The sequence below is a fragment of the Penicillium subrubescens genome (genome assembly GCF_028828155.1).
Source record: "Penicillium subrubescens strain IBT 31985 chromosome Unknown utg000010l_segment0_segment0, whole genome shotgun sequence".
Lineage (NCBI taxonomy): Eukaryota > Fungi > Ascomycota > Eurotiomycetes > Eurotiales > Aspergillaceae > Penicillium > Penicillium subrubescens.
In genome coordinates this window covers 2,898,666-2,916,151 of record NW_026643160.1, presented here as the reverse complement: position 1 = coordinate 2,916,151, position 17,486 = coordinate 2,898,666, and the positions used below count along the sequence as shown (strand labels likewise).

The 17,486-nt window shown below is 49.0% G+C and overlaps 6 protein-coding genes across 6 annotated transcripts; 3 read left to right on the top strand and 3 right to left on the bottom strand.

The window, feature by feature from the left end:
- Positions 1 to 341: 341 nt before the first annotated feature.
- On the top strand, positions 342 to 1,614 carry N7473_012228 (uncharacterized protein; the record flags this gene model as incomplete). Its single annotated transcript, XM_057158167.1, has 2 exons — positions 342 to 514; positions 612 to 1,614. 2 exons carry the CDS (start codon positions 342 to 344, stop codon positions 1,612 to 1,614), a joined length of 1,176 nt encoding a protein of 391 aa, XP_057004017.1.
- A 12-nt stretch (positions 1,615 to 1,626) lies between these two features.
- Positions 1,627 to 4,212, bottom strand: N7473_012227 (putative CorA family metal ion transporter). Its single transcript, XM_057158166.1, has 3 exons — positions 2,096 to 4,212; positions 1,983 to 2,035; positions 1,627 to 1,929 (listed from the first exon to the last, which is right to left on the bottom strand). Exons 1-3 carry the CDS (start codon positions 3,821 to 3,823, stop codon positions 1,782 to 1,784), a joined length of 1,929 nt encoding a protein of 642 aa, XP_057004016.1. The 5' UTR covers positions 3,824 to 4,212; the 3' UTR covers positions 1,627 to 1,781.
- Positions 4,213 to 7,879: 3,667 nt separating this feature from the next.
- On the top strand, positions 7,880 to 10,362 carry N7473_012226 (sodium:solute symporter family protein; the record flags this gene model as incomplete). The annotated part of the gene is made up of 11 exons (XM_057158165.1): positions 7,880 to 7,958; positions 8,008 to 8,071; positions 8,121 to 8,178; positions 8,227 to 8,413; positions 8,466 to 8,565; positions 8,620 to 8,709; positions 8,757 to 8,994; positions 9,048 to 9,218; positions 9,273 to 9,591; positions 9,644 to 10,179; positions 10,231 to 10,362. The coding sequence occupies 11 exons, from the start codon at positions 7,880 to 7,882 to the stop codon at positions 10,360 to 10,362; spliced, it is 1,974 nt and encodes a 657-aa protein (XP_057004015.1).
- Positions 10,363 to 10,572: 210 nt separating this feature from the next.
- Positions 10,573 to 11,856, bottom strand: N7473_012225 (Gfo/Idh/MocA family oxidoreductase; the record flags this gene model as incomplete). The annotated part of the gene is made up of 1 exon (XM_057158164.1): positions 10,573 to 11,856. One exon carries the CDS (start codon positions 11,854 to 11,856, stop codon positions 10,573 to 10,575), a length of 1,284 nt encoding a protein of 427 aa, XP_057004014.1.
- Positions 11,857 to 12,460: 604 nt separating this feature from the next.
- N7473_012224 (polysaccharide lyase family 26 protein) lies at positions 12,461 to 15,091 on the bottom strand (the record flags this gene model as incomplete). The annotated part of the gene is made up of 1 exon (XM_057158163.1): positions 12,461 to 15,091. One exon carries the CDS (start codon positions 15,089 to 15,091, stop codon positions 12,461 to 12,463), a length of 2,631 nt encoding a protein of 876 aa, XP_057004013.1.
- Positions 15,092 to 15,747: 656 nt separating this feature from the next.
- Positions 15,748 to 17,367, top strand: N7473_012223 (putative MFS alpha-glucoside transporter; the record flags this gene model as incomplete). Its single annotated transcript, XM_057158162.1, has 1 exon — positions 15,748 to 17,367. The coding sequence occupies one exon, from the start codon at positions 15,748 to 15,750 to the stop codon at positions 17,365 to 17,367; it is 1,620 nt and encodes a 539-aa protein (XP_057004012.1).
- Between the last annotated feature and the right edge of the window lie 119 nt (positions 17,368 to 17,486).

Genomic DNA, 17,486 nt, shown 5'->3' with positions numbered 1-17,486 from the left:
TCGAGTTGAGTTGAAGAGAAGAAAAAGAAGAGTTGGGGAGACGCGCCGAGAAACGCGAAACGGGCGCGATCGACGTCAGCGTCCCCAAAAAGTCAAATTTCAATTAACCGCGGAATCAAGCTTGAGCTGTGCTAGGCTATGATAGATTACCAAGCCTACTTTACTCAAAAAGTATTTGACCGTATCCTACAATCTTTTATTTGTAAATCATTGGCCTCTAATATCAATTATTCCTTTATTTAGTGGACTAAAAGGCCCACGCCGTGGACCAATACTCTCGGGCGGATTACATTTCTCTCGGCGCAACTTCAACTTCACCTTGACCTTTGTACACCTCTCCAATGTCATTCCTCGCCCAAGTCGCCCAGCCATGTCGGGCCACAACGACATGTCGACTCATATCCAGGGCCGCATGGCCTCAAAGAAGGCAGTTCAGTCGAACTGGACCGGTCTCCGCACCTCTCACGGCGGAGGAAGTTCAAGGAGCGCATAAATACTGCGTTTCTCTTCTCTCGTATGCGACACCCTGCCTTCTTCACCGAAACGATTCCTTCGTTAGAATCAATTATCTCGAGAGAATAAAAAGCTAACAAAAGCTACACTAATTCCAGAAAATATGACCGACCCTCCTATACCCTGAGCACCTTCATCCCACCCCACGCCCGCTCTTTCTACATCGCCCTGCGCGCATTAAACGTCTCCCTCTCCATGATCCCCGAGACCACATCCTCGCCCACGATCGGACTCATGCGCCTGCAGTTCTGGCGCGACGCAATCACCAAAATCCTCGCCGGCGCCCCACCCAAGGAACCCGTTGCGATCCTCCTCGCCTCCGCCATCTCCGAGCTCAACGAGCGCACCCAGGGCAGCGCGAGGATCACCAAGGGCTGGCTCACTCGGCTGATCAATGCGCGGGAGCAGACACTCACTAATGACCCCTACCCGAATATCGCGGCCCTCGAGTCGTATGCCGAGAATACTTACTCTACTTTGATGTACCTGACGCTAGCCGCATTGCCGATGACATCTGTGACGGCGGATCATGTGGCATCGCACATTGGCAAGGCGGTGGGTATTGCGGCTGTTTTGCGAGGTTTGCCGTTGGTTGCGTTCCCGCCGCCGACGCCTCAGTCTCCCAGTGGACCTCCCGGTGTTGGTGGTGGGGCTAAACAAGGTGCTGTGATGCTGCCGCTGGATATCATGTCGCAACATGGTGTCAAGGAAGAAGAGGTGTTGCGACGGGGTGCTGAGGCGGAGGGTCTTCGTGATGCGGTGTTTGCTGTTGCTACGCGGGCGAGTGATCATTTGATTACCGTTGATCAGATGTTGAGCAATCTTCGTGCTGGAAAGGATGTTGGACATGACTTCGAGCACGAGGGTGAGGAGGGTCATGAGTATGACACTTCGGCGCTTGTTGGGGCCCGGGGGAGTGAGACACCCTTGGATGAGGTCAACAGGGCATTTGGCGTTTTCATGCCTGCGATTGCTACACGTCTGTGGCTTGAGCGACTCCAGCAGTATGACTTTGACGTTTTCCGTCCTGAGCTGCTCAGTGGAGATTGGAGACTACCGTGGAAGGCTTACATGGCGTTCCGGCGCAAGAGCATTGAATGAGAAAATAGGTATAATCGTGTATATTACATGTGCTAATAGATACAAGCCCCAAGGATGGCTGGTGCCAACAACAATTGTACAAAAGACCAAAAGGGTCTCTCTGTTTCCCCCCGCCCGGGACACATGACAAAGTCATAGCAAAGGACAAAGCAATGCCCAGGTGCAAATCACCTCTTCTTCCTCTCCCGTCTCTGCTTCCGAGAGCTAACAATGAGTCGTCTCTGCGCGAGCATGACGGCATAACGTTGAATTTTGTCACGCATGAGCAAAAGAGTTGTGACAAAGACAAAGGGGACAGCGATCTTCCAAAAGTATCTGTCAAATGTATAAGCTTGCAGTCAAATGAGGTGGGGGTAGGAAAGACTTACGAGTCACTATGCTCGATTCCTGCAAAGTCTGTAAAGTTCATTCCGAAGTAACCCTAGGATCATGATCAGCGAGTGTGACGGCGATTACAAATGTATGAACAGCCACTACATACCGTCAAAAAGGTCATTGGTAGATAGAGGCAAGTAACAATGGTCAGTTGTTTCATGCTCTCATTCTGATAGGCTCCGATCGTGTTGAAAATCAAGTCAATCATGTTATCAGCTGCACGGCGCATTTGATCATATCCCTCCACAATCGTGATACAATGATCGAGAACATCCCCCAAATAGGTATGACACATTGAGCTAATCGTAACAGTCGATCCTCCAAAGCTTTTCAGGTTAGGGGTGATGGTACCGATCGTGGCAGGAGGTGGTTGGAGGTCAAATTCGCCGGGTGTAGAAGTTGGGCTGAACATCCCTTTTCGCAGAGCGCCAAAGCCTGGGGTACCAATTGGTTCGGATCGATGATCACGGAGTGCATTGATCACGGCTACCATTGGTTGCATCGAATTGCGCAGCACCGCGATTTCAGATGTAAGGATATAGAGACTTTTTGATTGGTCAATATCCGGATCGGTTAGGACTTCAAGTTCGAGGTCTCCGATTGCATCTTGATACGCCATGGTAACTGGTATAGCAAGATCAATGACAGCATCGAGAATAGCCTGCAGAAGCATACTGGCATCGCATGATTGTCGGAGAATCGTCTCCGGCGAGCTAAGTCGTCGGACAATAGGAGCTTCGATATCGTCTGCACTTGTTTCGAAGAATGATGTGACGGTGTTGTCGGCGTGCAGAAAGACCGAAACTTGTTCCAATGTAACACATAGACCCTTGGAAGCTAGCACAGCATGTCGTTCCATAAAATCGATTCGATCCTCATTCGGGCCACCGCGAAATCGCTGGAGAGTCCTGGCTGTTGCCGCCCGTGCAGGAGCAACATTTCCAAATTGAGACGCCCGCTTCGAATCTGATCGTCGCGGACCAGGACGAACGCTGGCCCCAACCGTTGCTTTCTCTTTATGCAGCTTTGATGGATTTTTTGACCGGAAAATATCTTTCAGGGCCTCGAGAATGAGATGTCGCTTGGTCAATCGCCTCGTCGACATTGAACTCTTGTCGCTGGCAACGGAGCTTTTGCGATCCTTGCGGCTCCATTCGTTTCCGTTGCCCTCGTCCTCCGAGTCACTACTATCGGCTTCTTGGATCTTCACCAGCTTCTGCAAAGTCAAGGCAACGAAAGCGTGGTCTGAGTACCAATCGGCTTTCGTGCGATTGGTAGTGTGGACGATGTCCTCGATCGCCAGTCGATGTAGCCCCTTGTGACTGCCGACGCATTTAATCACGTCCCAGCTCAACCCATTCACGTTGATCCAACGGCATTGTACCCATGGCTCTCGCTCCCGGGCGAGGAATTGCGGAAGGGTCTCGTTATCCAATTCATATTGTCGCATTTCATGCTGCGAAAAGTCGACCACGGTGATCTCGCTCTCTCGCTGCAGGTTGCCCGGCACGTTCGATGCCCATTCCGAGCTGTACGGGGGCAGAGGTTTTGTTGGGTCGATACCAGGTTCCGTACCTGGCTGCCAATTGATCTCACTCAAAAAGCCATCTGGATGGTATGATCGCGCGGTATTCGAGCGTCGCGCTCGGCGTCTCGCTGTATCGGTGGAGTTGACCCTGGCGGCCGCGGTGGTGAAGGCGTCTGTGACTGACCCCTCCCTTTTCATGGGCGAGATGGGGGAGCTTGGCGATTGCGGACCGGCTTCGAGGTCCACTACTTGGAGGATATCAGATTGAGGGGCGCGCTGCGCATAGTCGAGAGAGTGAACGCTCATGGTGACGGAGGTTGAGTCGGGTTATATGGTGTCGCGATGGTCGGATAGGGCGTTCTCATCGGTCTCGACCTGGCCCCTTGAGAAACACCGGACCAAAGACGCTGGTGGTAGTGGTTCATCAACTAAGAGAGCAAAACAAATCAGACCCTGGAAATCCTGTGACAACTGGTATTCAAAGTGGCTATCACCGCGACACAGTCATGGCAGGAACGGAAAACATGTCGGAGGTGGCTGCGGGGAAATGACGTTAAGGGGATGTGTATGTTGGACAGGATCCTGGATCGTCGCCCAACTGTAATTTCTGTCCGTCGGACTTGAAATTAGCTTTGCAGATAGTCCTTTGGTCTGTTCCTTCCTCGAGTAGACAGAAGAGAAGAAGTGCGAAGGTGTGAACAAAAGGTTGGAAGGTGGAAAGACCAGCCTGCGGTCCCAGAAATGCAGAAATGCTGGGCACGTCGGGTTCGGGCCAACAACATGGAGCCGGTGGTTCTTAACCAGCGGAATGCTCCTTCTGGGACAGTCCATCAATTTAACTAGTTTCTAATTTACAAAGCCAGGCGCAGTTGAGAAAATTTGGACTATTGTATGTATTATCAATCTGATAATGCATCGCTAGCACAATGCTGGTGGGTCAGTTGCTGCAGTCGGAGCTAATGGCTAATCCACACCATCCAGCCAGTCTGATGTGCTCGACAACTTGAGGGACTCCAGACAGTAAAGTTGTCAATGCCAGATGTCGAATGGTTGTCCGAGGAAGTTTCAGGACCCTAAGTCTCTTTCTCAAAATCCTCACTATTATTCCATTGCCGTTAAGGTTGCTATGGCCGATTCTATCATAGGTATTGCCTCACATGGAGCACCCGAGTGCATAAAGCGAACAACATCCAAACTCTTCGCAGCCACACCTAGCAAGTCATTCCTCTCCGTCGTAGTGCTATCAAAGGCAATGATGAGCAGTACCATCGTCGCAGCAATGAGACGGTGGTAGTGATAAGACCAGTCATCGACCCTCGCAGATACTTGGACCTGGTGGTCGAAAAAAACCTTGTGAACTAGCAAGATGGACTCTTGCGCAGCCCCAATGCACGTCTCTTTAGCTACAGCGGAAGAATTGAATTCCGTTTTAACCTCCTTGCCTACAAAGTACGGGCGATGCATAATCAGCATCATATGATTGAAGCCTAGTGAACGGTCAGGAAATCAGCGATGAATTGTAAGAGTCCATTGGTGACCCATGCAGCTCAATCTCAAAGCATTGCCGCTGCACCCAGGAAATATCCCCGTATGCCCGTAGGCCTTCAGTCAGCGCATTGTCTTGGTGCCGCAGATGTGGAGGAAGCTCTGTTCGCTAGTTTATCATATCTAAGCGACATTCCCTCATCTCGCTTACGAAGTCTCGCGAGACAGGTCCCAAGCCCCTTTGTTTGGATATCTGCGAATTTTGGTGAGTACGATTTCTCGAATGTTGTGTTCAATTGGAGTTCATACCAGATCACTGAATTTCCGAACGATCCGGCTGAATTTTGCCATCTCGATAATGTACGTGATTCCGCTGATGCTTGCGCCGGAGTCCTGCAACTAGGTTTAGTAGATAAACGAACAAATTATTCGTCCGTCATCAGGTCTCTCACGCATGTCTCTAGTGGATACAGCGCATTGGCATCGGACTCGCGAATACAGAGTGGCTTTCCGTACTCTACACAGAGATCCGATTCTAGACTATAAAGAGTCCATCAGGTTCTCCGTGCAACCTCCAAATCGATTCCAAAGTCAGCCTGGCCTGGCGTCCAATTCTCGTTGATTCAAAGTGAGTAGGCGTATCGGATAGCAAATCCAAGAAGATTCTAGGTAACTCTGACTAGAGGTGAGTCTCATACTCAGATGGTGTCTCTATTCAGACATACTGTGTGGTTTCGCAGAATGGTGAGCATAAATTGCCTACTGCATTGTCAGTATCTTTAATGACAAACGATGAGTTCGAGGTTGTACCACCAACATTGTAGCCTGTATAGTTACCAAACAGTTTGAGGCATACATAAATGGGAGAGTGTTTCCAGCCTCCATGAAGTGCCGCTCCCTCCATATAAAAATGGGAGCAGTAACGGTCGATAGAACGGATAGAAAGACGGGCGCACCCAGTGATAGAACGGAGTGGATGAGACACGTTTCTGGGAAAAGCAAATTAAGAAAGGGTGTTTTTTCGTCATCAACGTTAAGGATCTCAGAATCCCAACAGTGATTGTGGAAGGACCTCAACTTGTCTTTTCCCCAGAGAGGTACAATGTCGTAAGAGTTATCCGAAAAGGTTTGGAAGAAATTACCTGCTAGCACTCGCTCGATCGGGTCTTCACAGTGCATCGGATGAGTTGCGGTGATATAGTGTATCTCATTTGAGAGGGTTTGGATTCATCGTCCTTCGCTTTTAGGACACTTGGGGAGGGGTTTGACTTATTGGGCCCTACGCGTGCTCTTTTCCTGGGAGGTTCATCGGCGCCTCCTTGCCTTTCAGACCGATGAAGTCTTCTCTCTAGTTCTACCAGAACAGCAAAAGTGGAGGTAGTACCATAAAGGCTGTGGAATCCCCCCTTGGGATCAAAGGCCGGACCATAAGGTCGTTTGTGTGGGCTTGCGCCTTGCCTGGGCCCTGTTGCAATTTGACAGACCATACTAGGCGGGCTTGCCGACTCTTTTGCTTGGCGAGTCCTTTCATGGAACACTGCACGCTCGAGTTCCCCAACTCTCTCCGTGAGGGCGTCGATACCCCTGAGATGTATGCTGTTAGCATTCGACGTTTCTTTGGACTTTCACCTCATCTTAGCATACCCAGTTATTCTGTTAACAGTGAGTACGGATATTATGGACAAAAAATGGCTCTTTCAGTTAAATTTGCAGGCACCTGCTTATCACACTACCCAGTAGATCATTAGCGAAGGCAAACCCAGGAAACTTCGGTGTCTGGTTGGTATTGTCTTGGAATACCTCCAATTTTCCGCGCAGCAAAGACCACAAATCTCTATGATTGGACTCAAGGGCAAACTTGACAATTTGGCGCCCCAGTGCAGCCTCAGGATACGTTTCTTCTTTTTCGCGTCTCAATAAAGTTGCTCGTCCACTGACACGTCCCAGGAGACCTCCATCCCGCGGGGGGCACCTTCCCGCTCATGTCATCACTCCTTAATTTAGGTGGACCCGCCCACCTAAAGGTTGGTGACTGGAAGGTGGGAAGGTTGGAGGATTACTTTCCTTTACTTAACAAAGAGAGAATAATCCATTCTGCTTGCTCTGGAAATTCATAGCTCCTGCAATATATACTACCTAGGTATTTAGTGTTACTTTTCTGCTGTCATGAGGCCAAGTTTTCACCATGCCCATACATTTAGGCGGACTTGAGCTTAACAGGAACGAAATACGTACATATTGAAAAAAAGTAAGAACAGAGAGCTCGTAGATAATACCGCAGAAAGCTATCAATTTCCTGGGTATCATAAACATGACCCTTGCTCAATGGCGCAATGCGAATTGTGAGGTACCAAGAGAGCAATTCGACTTCAGTGTGTGGTGGAATCAGTCACTTCCGTATATAGATAGGTTTGAGTCTTCGTCTGAACAACCACACACTTAATGGAAGCGCGCGTCATGAAGGACATCCAATTGGTAGTCTAGCTAGGTAAGACCCCCAAAATTCACGACTAACAATGATTCTAAGCGAACTTAGCATGGTCACCCTTGCTTGCGCCATTTTAGCGGTTTCTTTATTGAAATGACGAGAAAGCCTCGCCATGAAGCACGCGAAGCACGCCATTCAACTAGCAATCTCCTAGAAAAAGCTAGGCGCAACCATAATGAGATATTCTCGTTTTATATACTGGAAAGAGTAATTTTGAATGACTAGCTTGCCATAGTGGGACTAAATTTACTTGTTTAAGTTCAAGGTATCTCGGCCGATATTTCTAAAGCTCGTGTAGAGGCTATGTACAATAAGTAGAGTACCTAAAGCATGAATATTATACTCTAAGTTTCTCTTTCACTCTTTCACTTTGTTTAACGTCTAAAGCCATGTCTGAAATATCACCCCCATTGTCACAAGGTGTGGGGTATGGGGTTGTGATTGGGGTTGGGTTGGCCTTTGCGGCAGGTAGGTGGTAAACATAAGAGCTCTCAACAAAAGTACTAATTTAGCAAAGGAATGATGGTGGTCACCAAAATATTGAAGAAAACAGTTGGTGAAGATAATTCAAACGTCGAAACGTATGATCATCGTCATATCTGTCACAGGGTTTTGTCTAATCATTACTAGATTTATGGTTGCCAATCGATCGGTTGGCACCGGTTTAGTGGCCTCGGCCGTCGTCTCAGTACGTCTACGTGACAGCTAGAATCGCTCAAGTCTAACTCCCTGATAGTCATGGCTCTGGAGTACAGCATTACTTAGTGCCGTTTTGGTGGCCTATCAATACGGCATCAGTGGTCCATTCTGGTATGGTGCTGGGTGCTCACCCATGATTGTTTGCTTTGCATATCTCGGAACCGTCTGCAAAAGGCGTGTGCCTAGCGCGCATACCGTTTTGGAGATCATTAAGCTTCGATATGGTCAGTATTTGCCTTGTGTTCCAATTATATCAACGCTGATGATATATCTCAGGGACCCTTGCTCACCTGAGCTTTACCTTTTTGGCCGTGGTGAATAACTTATTTAATACTATCAACATGATTCTCGGGGCTTCATCAGCCATTACATATTTGTAAGTCAGGCAGGAAATCCACAGATACTCTTCAAAAATGACTAATAAAGAAAGGACTGGAATGCACATAATGGCATCTACATTCTTGTTACCACTCGGAGTGGTCATCTATACGCTCACGGGAGGCATCAAAGCGACGTATGAGTGAGCCTGTTTGTATAAAGGGGCTCACAACGCTGACTGTTGCGCAGGTTCTTGACAGATTACATACACACTTTCATCATTCTTATTCTGTGCTGCTACCTAACCCTCAAAGCTTTGACCAGCCCAGAGGTTGGCTCCATCGGAGGGCTCTATGATCTTGTCGTGGAGGCTCAGCCAAATCACGTTATTGATGGGAATTATCAAGGATCACTCCTGACGATGACATCCCAACAGGGAATTTTCTTTGCAATCATCCTGTTGGTGTCAAACTTTGGAGCCGTAATTGTTAGTGCCTTATCATGCTGATAAGAAAGCGAAGTAAGACTGACTGTGTGCAGATGGACACTGGGTACTTTACAAAGGCCTTCGCTGCTTCCCCAGAAGGTGTCGTTCCAGGCTATGTTATTGGAGGATTATCATACTTTAGTATACCATGGGCGCTGGGAACTGTGATGGGCATGGTTACACTTGGCTTGGAGACTACAAAGGCGTTTCCCACGTATCCTAGAGTGAGTCTGACCAGCCAACGAGACATTTCCAGGGAGCTAACAGCTGGTCCTCAGATAATGACCAGTTCAGAGGTAACCAATGGACTGGCATTACCATATGCTGCAATTGCGGTAGCAGGAAAGGGAGGCGCCGTGGCTACCCTTTTAATGACTTTCATGGCTGTCACTTCTACACTGTCTGCGCAGGTGATCGCTGTATCCTCCATTGTGGCTTTTGACGTCTATCGGTCCTACTTCAACACGAGTGCAGGAAACAAGGAGGTAATCCTCTGGAGCAGAATAGGTGTTATTTCATTTGGTCTCGCTGCAGCAGGTCTTACTGCTCTATTTCACTACGTTGGAATTGATATGGGCTGGACACTCTACATGATTGGTACGTTCAAGAGACTCAAGCCGACTAGATATTTGCTGACCGGATACTACAGGAGTTATAACTTGTCCTGGAATCTTCCCGCTTATCCTGTCAATTCTCTGGAGAAAACAGAGCCGGGTGGCGGTCATTGCATCCGCGTATCTTGGTTTAGCGACCGGCCTTGCGGTCTGGCTGGGAACGGCTCATCGTTTCTATGGTGCTGTAACAGTTGCCTCGACAGGACAGACACTTCCATGCATGTACGGCACGGTTGCGTCTGCATTCAGTCCTTTGCTATACTCGGTGCTCATCACATATCTTGGCCCCGAGGACTTCGATTGGACTTCGCTGAGCAAGACCAGCCTTGCTGTTAAGACCATCGATGAAGTCACCGATAACATTGAGGCTCATGCTAAATTCGATGGTGAAACGGATTCGAGCATGAGACCTCAGACCACTGAGATCAACGACGAATGCGAGGATGCTTCCGAGGCAGCTGGAAGAAGATGGTCCCGATATGCGTTATTTTGGGCCATTGCTACCTTCCTGGGTCATTGGGTCCTCTGGCCGCTTCCGATGTATGCTGCAAAGTTTGTGTTCAGCAAAGGAGTAAGTGACATTCAAGTAAAGAAATCAGAGTTATCAGCTAACAATATCTAGCTTTTCGTTGCATGGATCGTCGTTGCTGAAATCTGGCTGTGGGTTACATTGTTGATAGTCGGCTTTTATCCTTTGTGGAATGGACGCCATAAAATCCTTCTCATCGCGCGAAGTATTACCGTTGGTGCATAGGTGGTAAAGGATCAACGTGAATGACTGTCTTCATTTAGAAAATGCATCATGACATACTATTGGGATTGACTCTAAATAGTTTATATGCATTGAAAACCGAGACTAATCCGAAGAAGTGACATCCAACGAACATTCTATTTCATGTCCATCTATAACCTTCAATTAAATTTCACACCAAATGCCTGTAGTTTATTCATCTGACCTTTTCATCTAAAATTTCACCAAATCCCTAACCTGAACCACCTGCCCAGTACGAATGGCCTTATTCGCGGCAATACCCGTCAAGATCGACATAGCCCCATCAACATGCGAGGCAGCGCGATGGAGATTATCGGCCGTGGGCGTACCGAATAGATCATTGAGCAGAACAGGATCTCCACCACCGTGGCCACCTTCCCCCTCGACAATGGGCACCTCATAGGGTGGCGCGAACATGGGATGCACGGTAATCTTTGTATGAGCCACAGCACCCTCTTGTGATTGTTCACCACCTGCGTTGACGTAAGATTGCTCCAATACATCCATTTCCAGACGGCCCTTAGTACCATTGAAGCTGACCCGGAATCCTTCCCAAGGGCAGTATGCAACAAGGCTGTAGGTTAGGATCGCGCCGGATTGATAGCTGACCAAGACGCCCATGGTGTCTTCAATGTTGATTCCATCACCGAATACACTTTGGTCTCGGTAATAACCATCTTCATGCTCTGCATCGAGATACATGGCCTTGAGCTGAGGATGATCTTCCATGTGGAGAGCGAATGGGTCATTCGCTGCCGCAGGGCTGCCATGGGTCCGAGAATAGAACTTGGTTTCTCCACGAAGCTCGGCATTTTCCTTGCCATAGAACTTCAAATCTCCTTGAGCAAAGACAGTGGCGGGCCGGCTGCCTAGCCAGAAGTTGACTAGATCGAAATGGTGGGTAGACTTGTGTACCAGAAGTCCTCCACTGTTGCGTTTGTCTCGATGCCAGCGGCGAAAGTAATCAGCACCGTGTTGAGTATTGAGCAACCATTCAAAATGTACCGAAGTGACTCTCCCAATGGTATCATCCATCAACAGCTCTCGAACTCTGGTGTTGTGAGGAGCATATCGATAGTTAAAGGTAACGCGTAGTTGCCGATTCGTGGCTTTGACAGCATCAAGGATCATCTGGCATTTGATCTCATCCACCGTCATCGGCTTTTCACTAAGAACATTGCAGCCCAGTTCCATTGCTCGAATGATATACTGATGATGAGCTCGATCAATTGTTGTCACAATGACTGTATTAGGCTTTGTTTCTTCGACCATTCGGTCAAACTCGACCGCTTTGAAGGTCGGCAGTCGTGATAGACCTAGTTCCTGTACTCGATCATTGGCGACATCCATACGAGTTTGATTGGTATCACAAAATGCGACGAGCGTTGCGGTCTCCTTAAAATCCCGAACAATCGCGCTGTAGAAGAACGAGGCGCGGCCTCCAGTGCCAACGACAGCATATCTGGTTAAAGCCATGTTTGATCTCAGCAATTCCCACGGCGATACTATTGAGACTGAAGTAGATCAAACGTGAAAAAGAAGCAGAGTCACAGTGACTCGCGCAAGTCAAGCAATTTTTTGTTAACTCTCGTGTCGTCCTCGGCCTGCTGTTGGCACGCTGTACCCCTCACAAACTTAGAAAAGATCTACCCCGCGAAAGTGCGTGGCTTGTTATTTTTCCGTCAATGGGAAGCCTTACATGACTCGAAGAAGCCTTGAGATATCCTGGGATCCAAAATGTACCCCACAAGAGGCAATGGATCAGACCCCCGCCCGGGGTAAGCTTTCGGGACTGCGGGTCAATGAAAACCGACGGTATTTCTACGTTAGTATTGAGGGCGATTCGGTGGCTCGCTAGATTCCAAAGCTATGGATTTGGCTGTAAGGAAATTATACCGCCTTTAACTTGGCGAGAAGCTTGACGTGATGGTCTGATAAATGATCGAAGCGGTTGATCGAAAGAAATGAAGTGAAGGTAAACGCACTGCGTATTGCTTAGTATTGTATCTACAGAGGAGATTCATCTACTAAAAGAAAAAAAAATTGTATAGCTCTCTCAACTAGTCACTTAATCTCAGATCTATTTAAGAAATTTCCCGATGCTCGCAAGGTTAGAGATCGCAGATACCCCGTACCGAGCAGCTTCGTTAGTCGTAATCCAGGGCGCCTCTTCACCATGAGTCAGATACTCAGGAGGTGTAGATTTGATAACACCCCAATCATGTTGAGCAGTATACCCATCTGTGTTGAAAAATTGGTCCCAAGCAGCATGCGCTAGCTTTTCATCATCTTGTTCAACAGCTGCAAAGGCCGTGAGAGTAGAGTGACTTTGTCGCCATGTTGCATGCGATGGGAACTCGAAGCCAAATTCTTCGCGCTGAACGTCTGGTCCGCCATTGTAAGCTCGGCAGTATGCAAGCCACACTTTCATAAACCTATCAACGGTTTCTGGAACCTCTTCTCGGGCAAAGTGGAAAAGCTCGGTGATGATCTCTGGGAAACCAAAAAGCATGGATAGATGAGAGATAGCCCACTCTGGTGTCGGAGGTGGACACTCTCGCACCTCCCCACTGGTCGGGTTCAGCAAGATCGCATTGTTCCCAATACCATGTTTGAGTCCAGCAATACCATCAAGTAACTTGATAAGAAGGTCCTTGTAGTGAGTCCATCCCTCAGAGCGTCTCTCCCATGCAAAGAGCCAAGCTGCAATAAGTGCTCCGCAGTCCAGACCGATGTTTGTCATAGCGAACCCATCAGGTATACCGGCATGTTCTTGGACTTTGCGATGTGAGTCCAGCACAAGCAGTGTGTTTTGACAATCTTGAAGCTCTGAGATCAAATCACCGGTGCGCTCGTCTCCGGTCAAGTAGAAATAGATCCGTCGATAAAGGACATTGGATATACGAAGCTGCTTCGAACTATCGCTGAAGTGCTGGACACCGTGTCGAGTACCGAAGCCTTTGAACTTTCCAGAATGGTAAACGTCAACTTCGCCGGTGTGTCGAGTCATCGCTTCGGCCATCTTGAACACATCAGCCCTTCCAGTCTGGAGGAAGTAAAGCCACAGCCAGAGGTCCGTCGAGAGCTCGGAGTTGTCCCATGCAAATCCGCCGACATCATATCTCCAGGCATGTCGATAAGGGTCATAGGTATGTTGCACGTCTCCATGATCCCAGAATCCGTACCAGCGGTGCTGCTCAACCTGTCCATGATAGTAGTTGAACAAGAGATCCAGCTTGGCTTCGACCTCCGCTTGTTGATGCGATGGTGTCAGACCCAAGGTCTGAGAATCGGGAGCCCAGCACCCATGAAACGCGCCCGAGGATTGCAGATGTTCTGCAGTGGCAACCAAGCGCGGTGGATCACGAACCAGGGAAGAAAACGAGCCGAAGTCTTCATTTGATGGGGTATGAAGGAAAGGTCTCAAGAAGAGCTGATTGGTTCTCCCAATCCCATTGGCAGAGACGAAGCCTGGCTCGAAATCCTCGTACGTCACATCGAGAGCCTCCAACTGCTTCTGATATGTATCGAGCCCCAATCCATCATGATACGGAGTTGTGTCCAAGGGCTCTGCAAGTGGCGAATATAGCCACACAGTGATAGATCCCTGCTCGGTGGTCAAGTGGTCCAAGTCGAGCTGAGTAGGATATCGCTCCCAAAAGTCGGACATGCCGACCGCGAGACCTCCGGTGGAAGCCGATCCAAGGTATGCAGTTCCATCGGCTCTGCCGCCACCAGTGACTTTGACCCATGAGTAGCCCGGCTTGGTCCGCTTCTTGATTGTGAAGCCATCCGAAGAAAGTTGAGCAAGCGAGTAAGAATCCCATGACGGAATATAAGAGAGTCCTTTGGTGAGATCTGTTCTAGCCCACTCGGCTTCTTGCAGAATGACATTTCGCCCCGATGTTTGATCAGTTCGATTTGCAACGGTTGGACCGTGCCGCAAGCCGGAGAGGCCCTTTACTTCCTCTTTTAGAACACCTCCGTTTGATCCCCCGAGTCGGACGTGGCGATTGTATAGCTCGGTCTGCCCAAGCGGAATGCTAAACCGTAGACCCAGGGACGTAATAGCATCCTTCGGGTCTAGATCATGGACGAACGAGTGACGGACTCTGATTGAAGTGCTGTGAGAATAGATATAGAATCGGAGATCGAAGGGCAGATGAGCGCTGTGACTTCCATCCTCCACAACGCCAGAGATTTTGATCAGAGCTCTGCTAGGAGTGGAGTTCTCCACATTCGCCGAATCCACTCGAGTTCTGTACTCCTTCTCGTTGATGGATGCGACAACCGTGGCAGCAGAACAGACTGTCTGCCCATTAATATCGAGTTGCTCGAGAATCAACGAGCTGCCAAGTGCCGCGAACCTCAGATACAACCCGTTTGGAGAATTCACCGATAGTGAAGACTCCCGCTGCTCTATTATGATACTCGCAGTGGGTTCCGGTGCGTGTAAGACGCCTTTGACGGTGTACTCGTTAGAGTAGTCAATGTCACCACTAACCGAATGAGCAGTCCATCGGAGAGAGCCATCTGCCCAATAGGCGAGTTCACGCGAGTCAAGAGGCCATTGTTGGGCATCATTCGCTTCGATAACGAATTTTTGGCCTGGTTGGTACAGGCCTCGTGGCCACGGCATTCCAAACGAGACGCCATCAGATAGAGCGTGGGGGCCATTTCCCACCAGCCAGCGTAAATTAGCCGGAGACATGACCACAAACAAAGAACTTGGTTGTAATTGGAGGAGACACTTGTGATTCGTGGCGTTGGTGGCGCTCAGGCCTCTTAATCAAGCAATACGGGACAAGACAGCCAAGCCCAGCCTGTGGAGTGTAAACAGGGGATATGCAAAGTTGGAGGAGTATAAGCCAGAAAGGTGGGTAGTTATACAAAAGCTATCACGCAATTGGAGCGGGGCTTTCGAAGCGAGAGATGGTCAGTAATTACAGTCGTAAGCCAAATAATCTTACCGAGAAAATGCAACGGTTAAACGCCATCTTTGAGTAATAAACTAAACTTCTTAGTGCTCGTTTGACTCGTGGTAATCGCCTGCACCACTCGGTCCAGCTGACAGCGATCAGACAGATAGGATTTCGGTATATTCCTGCCCGAATTGACAAGGATGTGTCCCAATTTCGGTTCATAATTGGCCCGTTTATTCCGGATAAACCACGGTTTTGACTCTGTCCGGGGTATTCGCCCCCCAGAAAGCATATCTCCACGCGGTCTGGGGATGCGGAGTAGACTAGTGGAGATGGTGGAACCGTGGCCTACAAAGAGGGCCAAGCAGTCCGGAATGCGGGGAGAATCATTCGACTTGACTTTTTTTTCTCCGTATTGGTCTTTTCACTCTCAAGACCATTCGAGATGGCCGAACATCAGGAGGACATCAACAACCAGGCCACCACAAGGGTGATTCGGGAGAAAGATGAAGAGGCAATCGAGAGTTTCGATGATACCCTCAAGGGAGCCCAGAGGGCCACTGAGGATGAGCATGGAATGGGCCTGAGAGAGGGTATTCGAAAGTACCCCAAGGCTGTCTTCTGGTCAGTCTGGTTCTCATCGGCCTTGATCATGGAAGGATTCGACCACGCTTTCATCACTGGTTTCTTTGCCTTCCCTGCCTTCCAAGAGCATTATGGAAAACTGCAGAAGGATGGGACCTATCAGGTTCCCGCCACCCTACAGTCCGCTATTGGCAATGGAGTCAATGCTGGAGAGATCATCGGTCTTCTGCTGAACGGTATTCTCGCTGATTATCTCGGTTACCGCTGGGTCATGATTGGCTGTCTCTTCCTCATGATGGCGTTCATCTTCCTGCAATTCTTCGCGAACAGCATCTATATGTATCTCGGCGCCGAAATCCTCCTAGGTCTACCATGGGGTGTGTTCCAAACACTCACGACCACATATGCTGCCGAGGTCTGCCCTAATGTCCTGCGACCCTACCTGACAATGCTGGTATCGCTTTGCTGGAGTATCGGCTACCTGCTTGGAACTGGTGTCCTGCGTGCCTTCCTGTCGTCTACTGGACAGTGGGCTTATCGCATTCCCTTTGCGCTTCAGTGGATCCTTCCGATTCCCCTTGCAATTGGTATTTACCTGGCCCCCGAATCTCCATGGTGGCTCATTCGCAAGGGCCGTCAAGAAGACGCAAGAAAAGTTCTGAGCCGACTGCGAGCAAAGGACAGCCCAGAAGATGAGATTGCCGATACCGTGGCCATGATGGTACAGACTGTCCGAATTGAGAATGAAATGAAAACTACCAGCAGCTACTGGGACCTGTTCAAGGGCGTCAATCTGCGCCGTACCGAGATCACCGTCTTCACTTATCTCATCCAAGAGTTGTGTGCTCCTCTCGTTGGCTATATCGTCTATTTCCTCGAGCAGGCCGGCCTTGATCCATCTGCATCATTCGACTTTGGCATGGGTGAATACTCTCTGGCTATCTGTGGTGTCTTCGTCGCATGGTTCCTTGTGCCCCGAACGGGTCGACGCACTTTATTGCTCAGTGGTACGGCTTTCATGACCGCTACAACGTTCGTGATCGGCTTCATGGGTATTCCAAGCCTCAAGACACATCCGAACATTGGCTATGGGATTGGCGCCATTCTCTTGGTGGAATACTTTGTGTTTTTCATCACTATCGGTCCGATCATCTACACCATTGTGACTGAGATTCCGTCCAACTTCCTCCGCAACAAGAGTGTTGTCCTTGCTCGTGCAGTTTATAACGTTGGCGTTCTTGTTTACGGTCAACTTGTACCTCATATGATGCAAAAGGCGAGCTGGAACTGGGGTGCTAAGTCTGGGTTTTTCTACGGAGCCATCATGGGCCTTGGTTTGATTTGGGCATACTTCCGTCTCCCTGAGACCAAAAACCGTACCTTCGCTGAGATGGATATCCTGTTCAAAAATGAAGTAAAGGCGCGAGACTTCGGGAAGGCTAAAGTAGATATTGCCAGTGAGACTGTTTCACTGGATTGAATGGGTCATATATTGTCTACTAGTTACAGCCAGCTCCGAGTAATAATTGAGTTTCATCGACCAGTGAAGCAAATCCATGGTTCCCTCCAATTTCAAGCTCTACTCGTAGGAAATATTTC